Source organism: Megascapheus bottae, chromosome 25 (genome assembly GCF_031878675.1).
Source record: "Megascapheus bottae isolate mThoBot1 chromosome 25, mThoBot2.hap1, whole genome shotgun sequence".
Classification (NCBI taxonomy): Eukaryota; Metazoa; Chordata; class Mammalia; order Rodentia; family Geomyidae; genus Megascapheus; species Megascapheus bottae.
Window position 1 is genome coordinate 8845514 of NC_143533.1, and position 17863 is coordinate 8863376.

Here is a 17863-nt window from a genome sequence, read left to right on the forward strand (position 1 = left end):
AATAGTGCAAAGATGAACATAGCTGAGCAGGTGTCCTTATCATACCCTGGGTTATGATGCTCAGGGTAGATGCCCAGGAGTGGTATGGCTAGGTCGATTTTTTTTTTTTTTTTTGAGAAACCTCCAAACTGCCTTCCAGAGTGGCTGAACTAGTTTACATTCCCACCAGCAGGGTTCCTCTTTCTCCACATCCCCACCAGCATTTATTATTGTCTGAGTTGAGAATCTTGGCCATTCTTATTGGGGCAAGGTAGTATCTTAGGGTTGTTTTTATTTGCATATTCTTTATGATCTTGGATAATGAGTATTTTCTCACATGTTTCTTTGCCATGTTTACCTCTTCCTCTTTAGTGATGGGTTTGTTGAGTTCCCTGCGGATATTGGTTATTAAGAATGTATTTGATGTATTGTTGGTAAATATCTTTTCCCAATTGTTTGTCTTTCTACTTTAGTGGCTACATCTTTGTCTGTGCAGAAACTTTTTATTTTTAGAGAGTCCCATTTGTCAAGTCTCTCTCCAATCTGTTGTGACTCTGGAACTCTATTCAAGAAGTTTTTGCTTGTGTCTATGAGTTGCAGTATCTCCCCTACTCTGTCATGTAGCAATTTCAGAGTTTCAAGTTTGATATTGAGGTCTTTGATCCATTTTGGGTCAATGTTTGTGCATGGCGAAAGGTTAGGATCAATTTTTAGTTTTTTCCACGTGGCTGCCCAGTTTTCCCAGCACCAATAATTAAAGAGGCTGTATTTATTCCACTGTATATCTCTAGCTCTTTTGTCGAATATAAGTTGACTATAAGTCCTAACAGACCCAAAGAATGTAATATGCAATGGAGGTGAATGGAATTTTTACTCTTTCTCCCCCGCTGAGGCTTTCAGTCAAGAGAAATGTTGCTATTACAGTTGCCTGGGGAGCTTTTAAAAAAACACTGATGTCTGAGATCTTCCCAGATCAATGACATCAAAACTGCAAGGAAGGGTCTTGCCACCTTTTAATTTTTACATACTCCCTAAGTGTACCACTGAAGTAAAGAGTCTCTGTGGGAGAACTGTAGAAGATTTTTTTTTTTTAAGCCACTGAACTTTGGAGCCAGAATAGATTCTTAGAAATCAGCCAGTCTTGGGGCCTGGAGTTTGGCCTAGTGGTTAAAGTGCTTGCCTAGCATGCATGAAGACCCGGGTTCGATTCCACAGTACCACATACATAGAAAAAAGCCGGAAGTGGTGCTGAGGCTCAAGTGGTAGAGCTCTAGCCTTGAGAAAGTCCAAGGGCAGTGCTCAGGCCCTGAGCCCAAGCCCAGGACTGGCAAAAAAAAAAAAAAAAAAAAAAAAAAAAAAAATCAGCCAGTCTTCTGATTTCTGGATGAGAAACTGAGGCAGAGCTGGGGAGTGATTATATGCCAGACTTATGCCAAGCCTGTACTTGTGCCCATTCTTCCAAACCACATGTCAACAGAAGAATTTGCCCAAGTAAGTGTTCCAGGGAAGAGGCCAGAAAAAAAAAAAAAAAAAAAAGACCACAGCTTTAGGTCCCCAAACTTCCTTTGATTTGGAACAGACTAAGCTGTTTACTTATTTATCGCTGAGGAAAACATCCTGCTGCTTAAAATTGAAGAGGCCTGGGGCCAGGAGTTTGGCCTAGTGGTAGAGTGCTTGCCTAGCATGCGCGAAGACCCGGGTTTGATTCCTTGGTACCCCACATACATAACAAAAAGCTGGAAGTGGTGCTGAGGCTCAAGTGGTAGAGCTCTAGCCTTGAGAAAGTCCAAGGACAGTGCTCAAACCCTGAGCTCAGGCCCAGGACTGGCATAAAAAAAAAAAAAAATTGAAGAGGCCAGTTGTGTGTCGGTGTCTCTCATTTGTAATCCTAGCTACTCAGGAGGATCGTAGTTCAAAACCAGGCTGGCAGAAACTCCATGAGACTCATGTCCAACTAACCAGCTAGAAGTGGAGCTGTAGCTCAGTTCATAAAACATCAGCCTTGAGCAGAAATCAGAACAGCCCCGGGACCTACATGCACACACACACACACACACAAGGTCAAAAGTCAAAGAAACATTCTTTCCTTTTAGAGATGAGATATTGAGGCCCAAAATGGCCTGCACGAGAGGCAAATGATGCCAACACACCCAGGCTGACTTCTGAGAAACCAGGCTAGTCCGTGGCTCAAGAGAGACACTGGGCATGAAGTCTTGGGAACTCTCAATTCAGAACTCACATTTCCTAAAGTCTAAATGAAGGATTGATCCCACCCTGTTATCCCAGAAGCATACAGACATCAGGCAAGCCACCATAATTGTGCCAACTGCCTGATGCAGACAAAGCAATTCCACCTGAGCCTGGCTATAAACATTCCATTGTGGGCGCCACCAAAAAACCCCACCCCCTAGACCTAATGGCTTCTTCCTTAACCTCTGCCTCCTTGCTCAGACCCCATAAAAGCTCAACTCCAACCCCACCTCCTCAAACAACCCTCGCTGTGCCCCTCGCTGTTGTGCCTCAATGAACAGTCCTGTTTAGAATCTTCTAGTGTCGCACATCACTTTGAGGAAAGCCAGCGCTAAACATGTGGTCCTTATGATGAAGCACCTAGGACCTCACTAGGAGAACCAGCTTACTGGAGAATCTAGTTCTCACTGCCACCCAGTCCCACTGTCTGACTTTGTCTATGAAGTAAGTGCCTGGCTACCTAGAGTATTTCCTCAAGATCCATTTGATGTCCACAGCACAATAGGAATAACCGCTGTATTATAGTTCCCTCTACTTTTTTCCTTTTTCCACAGAAAGAAACTAAAGCTGAGCCCCTGTGACATAACTGCAATAACCCTAGCTCCTCACCATGCTGAGATCTGAGAATCTGGGCTAAAGCCAGACTAAGCAGGAAAGTCTGTTTTCTCTTTCTTTCTCCGCTCCCCCCCTCCACTTTCCTATTTTTAACAATCCTGGGGCTGGAACACATGGCCTAGGCACTTTTGTTCAAGGCTAGCACCCTACCACTTGAGCCACCGCTCCATTTCCAGCTTTTTTCTGGTTACTTGGAAATAAGAGTCTCGTGGAATTTCCCACTTATGCTGGCTTCAACCCTCAATCCTCAAATCTCAGCCTCCTGAGTAGCTAGGATTCCGAGCACGAGTCATTTATCCGTGGCAAGCGTGCGTGCCTGTTTGATGAAATGGATTGTTTTGTCATGCAAAGGGATTTCCATTCTAGAGGCCTGGCCACATCTATACTGCACCTTATTTTTTGTAATTTTCTAAAATGTTTTAGTGTAAAGGTGATATACCAGAGGGGTTACAGTTACATAAATCAGGTGATGCATACATTTCTTTTTTGTTCTTGTTTTTTGTCAGTTGTGGGACTTGAACTCTGGGCCTGGATGTTGTCCCTGAGCTCTTCAGCTCAAGGCTACCGCCCTGCCCCTTGAGCCACAGCGCCACTTCCATGAGTATATTTCTTTTTGAACAATATCACCCCCCTCCCTCATGTTCTCCCAGTGTTCCCCCTCCAGACCAGTACAATGGGTCTTCATCAGTGTCACATTCATCATCGTTCCCACCCACGATGAAACTCCGATCTTCAATTACCCAGCAAAAAGCTGAGAAAGGGGAGCTATAGTGGCTTTACGTGGCAGAGTGCCAGCCTTGATTGAGACAGCGAAGGGACGGAGACCCAGGCCTTGAGTTCAAGCTTCAGTCCTGGCTGGAGCTCCTGCACGCACACACACACACACATACACACACTCACTCACACACACACATACACACACACTCACACACACACATACACACACATACACACATACACACTCACATATACACACACATGCACTCACACACACTCACACTCATACACATTCACATACACATACACTCACACACACATACACACTCACTCACACACTCACACTCATACACATTCACACATACACACATACACTCACTCACATATACACACACATGCACTCACACACACACACTCACACACATACACATTCACACATACACATACACACTCACATATACACAGCACTCACACACACACTCATACACACTCACACATACACACACATACACATTCACACATACACACATACACTCACTCATACACACATGCACTCACACACACTCACACATACACACTCACACATACACACATACACTCACACACACATACACACACTTATACAGATTCACACATACACACTCACACACACACTCACACATACACACACATACACACACTCACACATACTCATACACATTCACACATACACACACTCACACTCCCACACAGGACCGCGGGGGAGTGAAGACAAGCTTGCACACACTCAGCCGCATTCAGGTGCTCACCTCCTTGTCCTTAGGCAAGTCCCTTGGCCTCCCCAAGCCTCAGTTTCCCCGCGTGTACGAGGAGATGGCGCGCGTCTGAATCTAGCACTGCCTGGAGTGGACAGGGAAAAGGCCCTGTCCGGTTGGGTTCCTGCAAAGCGAGCGAGGAAGCCCGGAATGGCAATGGGACGCGGGGGGGTGGGGGGGCGGCCCGTCCTTCGCTGGCTCTGGGGGTGCAGCTCCTGGAGATGCTCACCCGGACTCAGGCGGGGGCGCTGCAATGGACAGGGCGCGGCTGGCGAGGGGGTCCCCAGAGCCGACCCCCCGGGCCGTGCGATCGGTCCCCGCGGAGACTGGAAGCGGGCGGGAGGAGCGCTGGGGCCGCGACCGGGGGAAGCCATGGAGCCCCGGGGCCCGCGATCCGGAGAGTCGGAGACGGCTCCCCAACCCGGCGGCGGCGGCGGCGGCCCGGAGCGGCCCGGGGCGGCGCGGAGCCCCGCACGGCACCGGGGGGCGGGGAGGCCGCGCGGGAGGGGCGCCCCCGCCCGGGCCGCTCGCCCAAGATGGCGAAGGAGGGGCGGGCGAGGCGGCCCCGGCCCCCGCTCCGGCCCCCGCTCGGGCCCGGGCCCCCGAGGCCGCGCCCCCGCCCGCGGCGCAGCGCCTCCCCGGGCCACTGACGCCCGCCCGCCCGCCCGGCGCGCCCTCCCCCCGCGGCGGCGGCGGCGGCGGCGGCGGCCCAGGCGCCGGGAGGCGGCGGCGGCGGTGGCCGGAGCCCGGCCCCATGGCGCGGGGGGACGCGGGCCGCGGGCTCCTGGCGCTGACCTTCTGCCTGCTGGCGGCGGCGCGCGGTAAGGGCGCGGGGGGCGCGGCGGCGGCGGGAGATGGCGCCCGGGGCGGCGCAGGGCGGCGGGGCTGCGGGGCGGCGGGCGCGGGGCGGACTCGTCCGCCGTGCGTGTGAGTGTGCGCGTGTGAGTGTGCGCGTGTGAGTGTGCGCGTGTGAGTGTGCGCGTGTGAGTGTGCGCGTGTGAGTGTGAGCGTGCCCTTGGCCTGCGCGCGCGCGCGGGTGGCGGGGCCCGCGCGGCTCCCGCGGGCGGCGTGGGGCGGCGGGGCGTCTCGGGGGCGGTGGCTGCGGTGGTCGCCGCTCCGCGTGGCCGGCGCGGGCGTCCGGATCGCGCCGTGCGGCGTGGTGAGTGTGCGTGCCCGTGTGAGCGTCCCCGGGGGACGGGGCGCCGGGCTGGAATCTGGCCCTGGCTTTCGGGGAGTGTCCTTGCCCGGGAGGGGGCGCCGGGCCGGGCGTCCCCCCACCCCGCGGGCGGCAGGTAGACCGAGCGCCGCGCCCCGCTCGGCCGGGTGGGAGTGGCCCGTGGGGAGGGGGTCCCGGGGAGTGCGGGGGAAGGATTGATCCCCCCCCCCAGCCTGTGGCCCGGTGGCCTCGGCGGCTGCCAGCTTGGGGGCGCGTGTCAGCGCCGCCCCGGGGAGCGCGCCACCAGGTCAACTGGGGGCTCCGGGGGTCCCCACCACCACGCAGCGCGGGGTGGGGAAAGGGCTGGGGAATTGGGGGGGCGATGGAGTCTCCGAGTGTGCGTGGGCGCCCTGGGCGCCCCCTTCCACACACTCCCAGCCCTGGGGTTCACAGGGTCGGGGTGGAGGGGGGGTTGGGGGGAGAGGTTCCCCCCCCAGGGTAGGTAGCCGGGCAGGGAGGGGGATGGGCTCCCGCTTTGTTCGCCTAGTTCTCGTCTTCCCCGCCGAGGGGGGAGCTGAGGATGTGTCCGGGGCCAGTCGGGGAGGGACTTGGGGGTGGGGGTGGGGAGGGGGGATTTCTCTCCAGCTGCTGCAGCTTTCCAGAGACTGGGCCAGGCCACGTGGGAGGGAGTGGGGAGGACGGGGATGGGGTGGTGAGAGAGCCTCTGCCTGGCCAGCCCCAGGCCCATCTCCAGGAAAACAGCGGGAGGGAGAGTGCCAGGAACGGCTGGACCCCACTTTCTGCCTCCCTCAGGAAGACACGCCCCTTTCCAGCCAGGACTGCGGACTCGGCTCGGGGTGGGGCTGGTAAAGAGGGGGAGACCGGGGGGGGGCGGGATGGCCAGGGGCTCTGTCCTCCTGGAGCCCCCGGGATGTTGAGAAATAGTTGGGCTTAGCCCCTCCCCCCTTCTGTTCTCCCAAAAACTCTGGATCTGAAGTCACCCACCCAGTGAGGTGGCACTGGTCTAGAAACCGCACCCCGAGTTCCATCAGACAGCTTCGGGGCTACAGCTAGGGTCTCATCTTGGGAGACTTGGTTTCAAAGTGCCAAAGAAGCCCCAGGTGGGGTTCACATGGGTGGGCCCTGACTCCGGCCCTGGGCAAGCTCAGGCCCAGGCACAGTGCTTAGAGTTCTAACCTGATCTGAAGCTTCATTCATTCACAGTGAGTCTACGGAGCCCTTGAAACAGGCCACCATGTGCCTGAGTGTTCAGAAGGCAGTAGATGCCACCGGGTTAGCTGGACAGCCATTCAACATTCAGTCTGGTTTCCTGGAGTGACACCCTAAGAGAGGCCCTTGGTGGGCCAGGATGTGGCCTAGCAGTACAGTGCTTGCCTCTCATGCACAAAGCGCTGGGTTCAATTCCTCGGTACCACATACACAGAAAAAGCTAGAAGTGGTAGAGCGCTATCCTTGAGTAAGCTCAAGGACACAGTGCCCAGGCCCTGGGCTCAGGCCCCAGTACTGGCAAAAAGGGGGGCGGAGGGGGGGGTGCAGGCTCCTGAGTCTGGGATGAGACTTGCTGGAGAAAGGAGTGACACAGAGAAAAACAGAAGCAGACACAGAGAAAAACATGGGGGAACTTTCCCAGGAAGGACAGCTTAGGTGAATGAGGTGGTTGGGTGTGTGTGTGTTTGCACACGCCGCCCCAGAGTTCTGTTGCTCAAGGCTAGAGCTCCACTGCTTGAGACACAGCTCTACTTCTGCCTTGTTTTGACGGTTAATTGGAGATTAGCATTTCTCAGACTTCCCTTGTATGGACTGGCTTGGAACTGCCATCCTTTGATCTCAGCCTCCTGAATAGCTAGGATTATAGGCAGGAGGCACCGCTGCTGGTTGTGATTGGAGTTTTAGTTGGTAGAATGAAGCTAAGTTGTGGCTGGAGGTTAGAGTCCAGAGGCTGGTGGAGAAATGGACCCCAGATCACGGAATGCATTGTGGGAGCTAGATCCAGTTTGTGAAGGGCTCAGCTTAGTTTTCTGGTCTGGAGGAAGAGCCCCTGGCCTGGTTTTAAGATCAACGTAGCAGTCGTTGTGCAGAATGGGTTGGCAGAGTTGGGGGCAGGAAATGCCAGCTCCTCAGGAGACTGAGGGAATAATTCAGAAGACAGGATGGTGGCAGCAATTGGGACAGAGTGATCGGATTCCAAAGAATATAGACTGTACAGGACATGAAGATAGACTGAACAGTGAGCGAGCAAAGGAGGGGAGAGTAAAAAAATAATAGACTGAAGCCAGTGCTTGTGGTTCACGCGTGTATCCTCGCTCCTCAGGAGACTGAGATGATGTAAAGACGCTGTTTGAAGCCAGCTTAGGGAGGAAAGTTTATGAGATTTTTATGTCCAGTTAACCACGAAAAAGTTGAAGTGAATCTGTGGTTCAAATGATAGAATGCCAGGCTTGAGATGCAAAGCTTGAATTCAGACCCTGGCTACTTTGACCTTAGCTTTGCATTTCCTCTCCTTTACTCCCTAAATGTTCACACACACACACACACTCGGAGAAGTGTACAAATCATTTTAGCATGAGTCCATTTTACAGATAAGAAAACAGAGTGACTTTCCAGGGTTAAAGACTGAACTGGGGTGAGCTCGCCTCCCAGCTCTGAGTCACTGGGGCTACATTGCTGGACAACCAAACATTTGGTGGGTTTTGGTACACATGTGCCAAGTTCACCCTCTCCATACCCTTCATCCCCACACAAGGGGGCCTGCTCCCTTTCTCTCTCTGGGGTGTGAGGGCGCCCTCCTCCCCTCCCCTCCTTGTCCACCAGAATGGAGGCAGAATTCCAGCTGCACAACAGATATTATTCTCAGGCCAGGGCTTCCCAGTTCCCAGGGGCGCAGGGGAAGAGGCTGTGAATAAGAGGACCCCCCAGCCTGGTCAGAGGGGCCTGAGGGGAGCTTGGGGGCCAGAGAAGGAAAACCAGAAAGGATATCTTGGGGCCCAACGTAATGCCTTCTTGCTGAAATTAATTAATTAATTGATTCTGATGCCAGTCCTAGGGATCGAACTCAAAACCCCGGGTGCTGTCCCTTAGCTTTCTTTTTTTTCTCTCTCAAAGCTAGCAGTCTACCACTTGAACCACAACTCCACTTCCAGTTTTTCTGTGGTTCTGTGGAGATGAGACTTTAGTGCTAGGGCTGGCTTTGAACTATAATCCTCAGATCACAGCCTCCTGAGTAGCTAGGATTATAGACTTGAGCAACAATTACCCGATTTACGCCAGATTTAGAGACTGAGCATCCTCTGAATTTAGAGACCCTGGGGTTACTGGGATTGGGGAAACTGAGGATCCATAAATTTCTCAGGTGTAGACCAAAGACCCCCCTGGATGATTGAATAAGTTGTTCATTATTTTGTCACCTAGTTTGGAGGACAGGACTCTGAAGTGTGAGCAGAGCATGGTAGGGGAGACAAAAGAAAGGGGTGAACTCATTATGTATTTGGTCGTTCATTTATTCAAGCCCCAGGAGTTGTCTCTTAGCTCAACTACCCTGGCTCAAGGGTAGTTAGTGCTCTACCCACTAGAGCCACAACTCCACTTCTGGTCTCGTGGTGATTCATTGGAGATAAGAGTTTCCCAAAGTTGGCGCCAGGATCCTAGCTACTCAGGAGGCTGAGAGCGGAGGATCACTGTTCAAATCCAGCCTGGGCAAGAGAGTCCCTGAGACTCTTACCTCCAATTAACCATCAGAAAACTAAAAGTGGTGCTATGGCTCAAGTGGTAGAGTGCTAGCTTTGAGCTGAAGAGCTCAGGAACAGTGCCCAGGCCTGGAGTTGAAGCCCCACGACTGACAAAAAAATTTTTGAGCTATTTATAAAGGAAGCATGCCAGGTAATGGTGGCTCATACCTGTAATTTTATCTATTCAGAAGGCTGAGATCTGAGGGTTGAGATTCAAAGCAAGCCCAAATAAAAATTCCATGAAACTTTTTTTTTTTTCTCCTGGTCATGGGGCTTAAACTCAGGACTTGGTTGCTTTCTCTGAGCTTTTTTGCTCAAGGCTAGTGGTCTACCACTTGAATCACAGCTCTACTTCCAGTTTTCTGGTGGTTCATTGGAGATAAAAGTCTCCTGGGGGGCAGAGAGCATAGCCTGGTAGTAGAGGGCTGGCCTAGCATGCACAAAGCCCCAGTCTGATGCCTCAGTACCACATACACATACACACACACACACACACACACACACAGCCAGAAGTGGTGCTGTGGCTCTAATGGCAGAATGCTAGCCGTGAGCAAAAGTGTCCAAGGATAGTGCCCAGGCCCTGATTTCAAACCCCATGAATGGCAAAAAAAAAAGTCTCATGGGCATCTTGAGTTCAAGTCCCAGATCTGTTATGACGCAGGCATTGTTCTAGATACTAAGTCTTTAGAAAGCTGAATGGGAGCTGTGTGCCTGTGGCTCACGTCTGTAGTCCTAGCTACTCAGGAGGCTGAGACCTGAAGATCACAGTTCAAAGGCAGCCTGAACAGGAAAGTCCGTGAGGCTCTTACCCTTCATACACTACCAAAGGCCAGAAGTGGTAGCCTTAAACAAAACAAACTCAGGGACAGCATCCCGGCCCTGAGTTCAAGCCCCAGGACCAGCACAAAAAAAAAGAAGAAGAAGAAGAAGAAAGAAAGAGGGGCCGGGAGTTTGGCCTAGTGGTTAAAGTGCTTGCCTAGCATGCATGAAGACCCGGGTTCGATTCCTCGGTACCACATACATAGAAAAAAGCCAGAAGTGGTGCTGAGGCTCAAGTGGTAGAGCTCTAGCCTTGAGAAAGTCCAAGGACAGTGCTCAGGCCCTGAGCTCAAGCCCAGGACTGGAAAAAAAAAAAAAGAAGAAAGGAAGAAAGGAAGGAAGGAAGAGCCAAATAGATCATAATCTCAAGAGTTCAGCACCTAGGCTGGGAGAAAGGAAGGATTTAGGCCGGTGATAGCAGTGATTTAAGCACCTTAAGTCTTGGAGGATAGAAGAGGGGGTATGCATGTAAATCACATGGGGTACACCCCCCCCCCCAGGAAGGGAGCCAGGAGTATCACCAGCCACACCTGGCACAGTGGGTGCTTTCAAAGAGCTGGGAGACACGAACTGAGATAGGGATGGGTGAAGTCATCAGGGACCAGGATGTAAAGCAGAAGAACCAGCATTCCTTCCACCTGTTGGCGGGAGGGGCTAAGGGTGTGAAGAAGGGCTGTGAAGAAGCTTCTGGAAGAAACTGACACTGCCTTGGATCTCCTGGGAAAGTGGAGGGGGCTGGGAGAATTACCCTGTGTGTGTGCTGCTCCTGAGGTTTGAATTCAGGGCCTGAAGGCTGCCCTTGCTTCTCTGCTCAAGGCTGGTTCTCTACCACTTGAACCACAGCCCTACGTTTGGTCTTTCTTTCTTTCTTTGGTAGTTAATTGAAGATATGAGATTTATAGACTTTTCTGCCCTGGCTAGCTTTGAACATTCCTCAGATCTCAGCTTCCTGAGTAGCCAGCATTATAGGCATAAACCATCAACACCCAGTTTGAGCAAGACTCTCTTTTTAAGGTTAGGGAAACAGGTAGAAGGAAGAAAAAGTGTTGATCTCAGGCTTCCCTGGGCTTTGAACCCAGGTATCTGATTCTGAGGCTACACGTTGGCCTCTCACATAGGTGAGAAGAAGAGTGGATAAAGACTTCACAGTGGCCATGTGATGGGAGTCCCTTCCCCTGGGGAGGCTGGACAGCCTCACAGCTGGCCTGGCATTTAGACAGAGTCCTCCAGGAGAGATGAAGCCAAGTTGGAAATGGAGACAGCGGAGAGCTAGTTTCATTGCCACAAAGCCAAGGAACAGTTCTCTGACTCTTGTCTCCCAGGAGATGAGAGCTCTATCACTTGGGCCAGTTCCCCAGCCCTTTAGTTGTAGTGTGTGTGTGTGTGTGTGTGTGTGTGTGTGTGTGTGTGTGTGTGTGTACGTGCGCGTGTGCACATGTGCACATGTGCCAGTCCTGGTGCTTAAATTCAGAGCCTGGGCTCTGCCTCTGAACTTTTGTGCTCAAAGGTAGATAACGCGTTATCACTTGAGCCACAGCTCCACTTCCAGTCTTTTTTGGTAGTTACTTACAACAATCTCATGCACTTTTCCTACCTAGATTGGCCTCGAACTGCAGACCTCAGATCTCAGCCTCCTGAGTAGCTAGGATTACAGTCGTGAGCCCCACATGCCCAGCGAGCTCCAGTTATTTCTGAGATAGCATCTTGCTTTTAGCTCAAGCCATCTTGAACCATGATCCTGCCGCTCCCCACGTGTTTACTTCCCCCATAGCTCAGGTGACAGGTGCACAGCCGTGCCCCGCATTTCTCTGTTGAAATGGGGTCTCACAAACTTTTTCTGCCAGGCCTGGCCTGGAACCAGCATTCTTCTGATCTCAGGCTCGCACATAACTGGCATGTTGGTGCACCCCACCCCGCGCAGCTATTGGCTGAAATGACAGAGGGGGGTGGGTCTTGTGAACTTTTCACCCAGGTTGGCCTCCAGCCAGATCTCAGTGTCTCCAGTAGCTCAGGTTACAAGCGTGAGCCCCGGGTGCCTGCCCTCCCCCACACTCAAGGACAGTTCCTCCTCTTGATGTTGGATTCATCCACTAAAAGGTTAAAAGATACTTTTTCTGTCTCCTGGAAAGATAAGAAAGGCCAATCCCCCCCCCTCGCACTCCCCTTCCCCTACTATAAAATGAGGACCTCAGGTTTTGCTGACGTCCATTCACATGGGCTCACGCCTGTCACCCCAACTACTAAGGAGGCTGAGATGGGAAGACCACTGTTCAAAGCTAGCCTGGATAGGAAAATGGCTGATGGCTCAGTGCAGTGGTTCCCTGAGGGACACCCTGTCCTTTCTGTATTCTGACTCCCTCTTGCTTTCCCTGTTCTGCCTTGCTGGGCTCCTTGGAGGTGGCAAAGCCAGACATCTGCTGATCTATGAATATTCAGAAAGGGAACTGAAGCTCTCCTGGACTCCCCAGCCAGCCGCCCCAGATCTGGCCGCAGTCCTGGTCCTGCCTGCCAGAGCCCACGGTGCTGACATACCCAGCAGCTGCTGGGGCCCCAGTGTTCACATTGTTTGTTCAGCACAGCAGGGGATTTGCCAAGCCCAGGACAGGCTTTCAGGAGCGGGAGGGTTCAGGGATTCATGTCCTGTGGGGCTTTTTCTCTCCCCTAAAACCCAAACCAACTGTTCTGTGGCTGGACTTGGGGGCGTTTGGAAGCGGGCGGAGAGCCCGGCCTGGCCTTTCCCCAACCCAGAGCGTGAATCATGCAATCTAGGGCCTAGAGACAGAAAAGACTGCCTTCTCTTGTATGCCGAGGCCTTCCGTTTAATTCTCCAGCACCACTACCCCCCAAAAATCACACACACACGCGCGCGCGCGCACACACACACACACACACACACACACACACACACACACACGGCTTGCATGCCCATGGCTCATGACTGTAATCCTAGCTACCCAGGAGGCTGAGATCTGTGGATCATAGATCAGAGCTGGAAGCCAACGTGTGGTCCAAGGGTGCTGGCTTTGAGGGGGGAAAGCTCAAGGACAGCGCTGCCTCTGGATGAATAAGTCTGAAATCTGAGGCTCACTGTTCGAAGCCAGCTTGGGCAGGAAAGTCTGTGAAACTTGTATCTCCTATTAACAAAAGAAAAAAAAAAAAAGCCAGAAGTGGACCTATGGCTCAAGTAGTAGAGCACTAACCGTGAGCAAAAAAGCTTTGAGATAGTGCCCAGGCTCTGGTTTAACCCTGAAGAGGTCTGCGGCCATTGCTGGGCACAGTGGCTCACGCCTATAATCCTAGCTACTCAAGAGGCTGAGATCTGAGGATCGAGGTTCAAAGTCAGCCCGGGCACAGAAGGACCTGAGACTCTTATCTCCAGTTAACCTCTAGAAAAAGGGAAGTGGGGTTTGGCTCAAGGGTAGGGCAGTAGCCTTGAGCTGAAGAGCTCGGGGACAACACCCAGGCTGAGTTCAAGTTCCATGACCCACAAAAAATAAATAAATAAGGAAAAGAGACATTGGGCCACTGACTGGGAATGGAACGGGGAGTTGGCAGATGGGCCTGTGAAAGAATCTAGCATGGGTTGGAATGTGGCTTAATGGTAGAGTGCTTGCCTAGCATGCACAAAAGCCCTGGGTTCGATTCCTCAGTATCACATACCCAGAAAAAGCTAGAAGTGGCGCTGTGGTTCAAGTGTAGAGTGCTAGCCTAGAGTAAAAGAAGCTCAGAGACAGTGCCCAGGCCCTGAGTTCAAGCTCTAGGACTGCCCAGAAACAAAACAAAAACAAAACCCAAGAACCAAGCATTTCTGTGAGTAATGGTACTAACCCCTGCTGAAATGGGGGTTTAGGGTGTGCCTTCCCTTCCGTGGTTTTGCCTAATGTTGCATACATTCCCTTCCTCCTTTTTCCTTACTCTTGGGCTCTTACTCTTGGGTCTTCTGATGTAGGTCAGAAGACTTGTGAGCCGCCTCCTTCCTGGCCTTGAAGATGTTAGCTACTGGCAGGAAGCTTGGAACATTTAGCTTGTCCAGTCTCCAGAGCAGAAGCGGCCGCTGGCTGGGGCTCAGTCCTGCGGAGTGTGCTCTGAATCCAGCTCAGTCTAGCTCCTACCTCTGGGGGGGCTCACTTAAGTCTCCCAGGAGCTTCTGCTCATCTGCCTATGGTGAGAGAAGTGGGAGAATCTGACTTCCCTCACGGAGGAGGGCAGGGAACTCCCCAGACCAGCTAGGACAGCCCCCTCCCCCTCCCCCTCCCCCTCCTCTGTCGTGGAGCTTTAACTCAGACCTGGGCACTGTCTCTACTACTTTGAACCACAGCGCCACTTCTGGATTTCTGGTGGTTGATTGGAATTAATGGTGTCATGGATTTTTCTGCTCCGATTAGTTTTGAACCGTCATCCTCTGATCTCAGCCTCCTGCATGGCTAGGATTACAGGCATGAGTGAGCCACCAGCACTGGTTAAGACTTACTTTTGTTTACTCAGGGTATGTTTGGGCTCACAGACATGCGCAGATAGAGCTTGCTTCTAATATATTCTGAATGTTTCCTTGCCTAGGCTGCAGGTTTGGTTAGAGATGGCCTGTTAGGGCCCGGGAACAGGGGGTGACATTGATGGACCCCCATGTCATTATACCTGTTCTCACAGTCCTATGAAGAAGGAAATTCACTGAGATACAATTCACCATTAAGTCTTCCAGTCAGTAGTGCTTAATGTTCTCAAAAATCTGGATAACCTTGGATACTACCTAGTGCTGAAACCTCTTCTTTCTTCCCCCCCCCCACCCTCTCTCTCTCTTTTGCCAGTCCTGGGCTTGAGCTCAGGACCTGAGCACTGTCCTTGAGCTTTCTCAAGGCTAAAGGACTACCACTTGAGCCACAGCATCACTTCCAGCTTTTTTTTTTTTGTATGTATGTGGTACCGAGGAATCGAACCCGGGTCTTCATGCATGCTAGGCAAGCCCTCTACCACTAGGCCAAACTCCCGGCCCCAGATCTATCTTTTTTTTTGGTCATTCCTGGGGCTTGAACTCAGGGTCTGGGAGCTGTCCCTGAGCTTCTTTTGCTCAAATGTAGCATTCTACCACTTGAGCCACAGCGCCACATCCAGCTTTTTTGGTAGTTTGTTGAAGATAAAAGGCTCATGGTCTTTCCTGCCCGGGCTGGCTTCACACCATAATCCTCAGATCTCAGCCTCCTGAGTAGCTAGGCTGATACAGGCTGGAGCCACCAGCACCCAGCTCTACAAGATTTCCTCACCCTCCAAAAAGAGAACTCACCAGGCACTGGTTCAAGGCCCAGGACTGACACAAAGAAAAAGAGACTAAGCTCAGACTGAGGAGCAATCACTCTCTTCTGCTCCCCCAGCCCTGGTGATCAGTGATCTATTATTTTGTGTTGTGGATGTATCTGTGGTGAACATTTCATGGAAATAAGATCGCGTAACTAGGCATTTGGGGACTGGCCTAAGGTTTTCCAGGGTTCATCCACGTTAGAGCACAAGTCGGCTCTTCACTCCTTTGGCTGACTCAGTAATATCCTTACCTGCCCATCAGGTGGAAAATGTTTGGGTTGTTTGAATAGTGCTGGAGAATAATTCATAATATACCGGATAATAATAACATACTGGATCTTTTTGATGGGGGAAAGTTGAACAACCAGAAGTATAGCAGGTGCATCAGGCACCGTGGCTCATGCCTGTAATCCCGGCTACATCCTGTCTCTGACTCAGTGGCTCAGGAGCAGGGAGGACAGCACACGGATGGCCCTTCTTTCCTCTCCCTAGGGGAGCTCGCTGGGCCACAGGAGACAAACATAGAACTGAGCTGTGCTGCAGGGCCATTACAAGTGGTCCTGAGTCCAGAACAGGATGCTGTATTGGACTGTAGTCTGGGGACTGCCGCCACTGGACCCCCGACCAAGGTGACATGGAGCAAGGATGGAAACACCCTAATGGAACATGACCACCTGCGCCTGCTCCCCAACGGCTCCCTCTGGCTGTCCTGGTCTTTAGCCACGGATAACAGAGATGAGGAAGTGCCCAGAGAGTTGGGGACCATTGAAGGCACTTATTCCTGCCTGGCCCATGGTCTTCTTGGAGTGATTGCCAGCCAGGCTGCCGTGGTCAAGCTTGCCAGTAAGTACCTGCAGCCAGGGTTGTCATGCTGGGGCCAGGAGACCCACCCCAAGGGGTGTGGGGTGTGTAGTTAGCTCCCTGCGCAAACACCTTCACCTTGAACCCCCTTCTCCATGCTTGCACAAGGGGGTCCTGCCTGCACTCATGGCCCTCACTGTTCAGTGTTTCTTCTGTTGCTTCTCGGGTTCCCCCACACACACTTTTCCTGCCCTCTGAATTGTGCAGTTAAAGCTCCGAAAGAGGTCAGGGGCCCAAACACCGGTAAGCTCATGCCTCTAATCCTAGTTCCTCTGAGAGGCTGAGAGCTGAACATCAGGGTTCAAAGCCAGCCTGGGTAGGAAGGTTTGTGAGACCTTTAGCTCCCATTAACCACCAAAAAAAAAAAAAAAAAATCTGGATGTGGCGCTGTGGCTCACAGCCTTGAGCAGAAAAGCTCAGGGACAACATTTAGGCCCTGAGTTCAAGCCCCAAGATTGGCATACACATGCACAAAAAGAATCAGGGCCCAAAGAAGAAGCCTCCATAGAAGCTGTGCCCACACAGCAGGCAGTGGGTGGACCCCATCCATCCCCACATGTCCCCCACCCTGCTTCCAGTTCTTTGGGGTTGTCAGTACGCACAAACCACCATGATTGGGCAGAGAGACCATGAAATTCATTCTGCCAGTGGTCTCACCAGTAATTACTGCTTTTTATTTTTGGCTATTTCTTTCCAACTGTGTACCCTTGGTCTGAATGTCCTCTGCTGTTTTCCATGACCCACTCACTCTCTCCCCCTTCCTCTCTCTTCCTCCCCCCCCCCACCACTGTCCTGATCCCTAGCACTGGAAGATTTTTCTCTACACCCGGAGTTTCAGACAGTGGAGGAGAATGGGACAGCTCGCTTCCAGTGCCAGGTTGAGGGGCTGCCGGCCCCTGTTATTACTTGGGAGAAGGACCAGATGACATTGCCCGAGGAGCCTCGGTGAGTGTTCAGAGGAGGACTGGGTCGCTAAGGCCACATCTTGGCAGAAAATGGCTGTTTGAGAACCCAACAGCTGCTATGAGAATCAATCCTTCCTTCCTTCCTTCCTTCCTTCCTTCCTTCCTTCCTTCCTTCCTTCCTTCCTTCTTTTTGTGTGGGCCCTGGGGCTTGAATTCAGGGCCTTTGCATTATCCTTGAGCTTTCCTACTCAAAGCTAATGTTCTAGCACTTGAGTCACAGCTCCATTTCTGGATTTTTGGTGGTTCATTGGAAGGTAAGAGTCTCATAGACTTTCTTGCCCAGGCTGGCTTTAAACCACGACCCTCAGATCTCAGCCTCCTGAGAAGTTAGGATTACAGATGTGAGTCACCAGTGCTCAGCTTTTTTGTTTTTTCTTCTTCTTTTTTCTTTTCTTTTCTGTGCCAGTTCTGGCTCTTGAAATCAGGGCCTGGGTGCTGCCCTTTAGTTTTCACTCAAGGCCAATGCTCTAACCATTTGAACCAGAGCTCCACCTCTGATTTCTTGTTGGGTTCATAGGAGATAAAGGTCTCGTGGACTTTCCTTCCGAGGCTGACACGTAATGTATAATGAACTTCTTCCTGATGTGTAAGGAATGGTGGATATTGTCTGGATTGATACATAGAGGATCGTAGGATGACACAGGGGCCTCTCCCAGGTGAGCTCTGGGG

General features: G+C 52.1%; 1 protein-coding gene across 1 annotated transcript in view; it reads left to right on the forward strand.

Moving 5' to 3' along the window:
• Positions 1-5109: 5109 nt before the first annotated feature.
• Positions 5110-17863, forward strand: part of Igdcc4 (immunoglobulin superfamily DCC subclass member 4) — a 31754-nt gene continuing 19000 nt past the window's right edge. Inside the window, exons 1-4 of the mRNA XM_090318681.1 lie at positions 5110-5176; positions 5344-5514; positions 15861-16211; positions 17033-17174. Coding sequence (XP_090174807.1) covers positions 5110-5176; positions 5344-5514; positions 15861-16211; positions 17033-17174 — 731 coding nt within the window. The remainder of the gene's footprint in view (positions 5177-5343; positions 5515-15860; positions 16212-17032; positions 17175-17863) is intronic.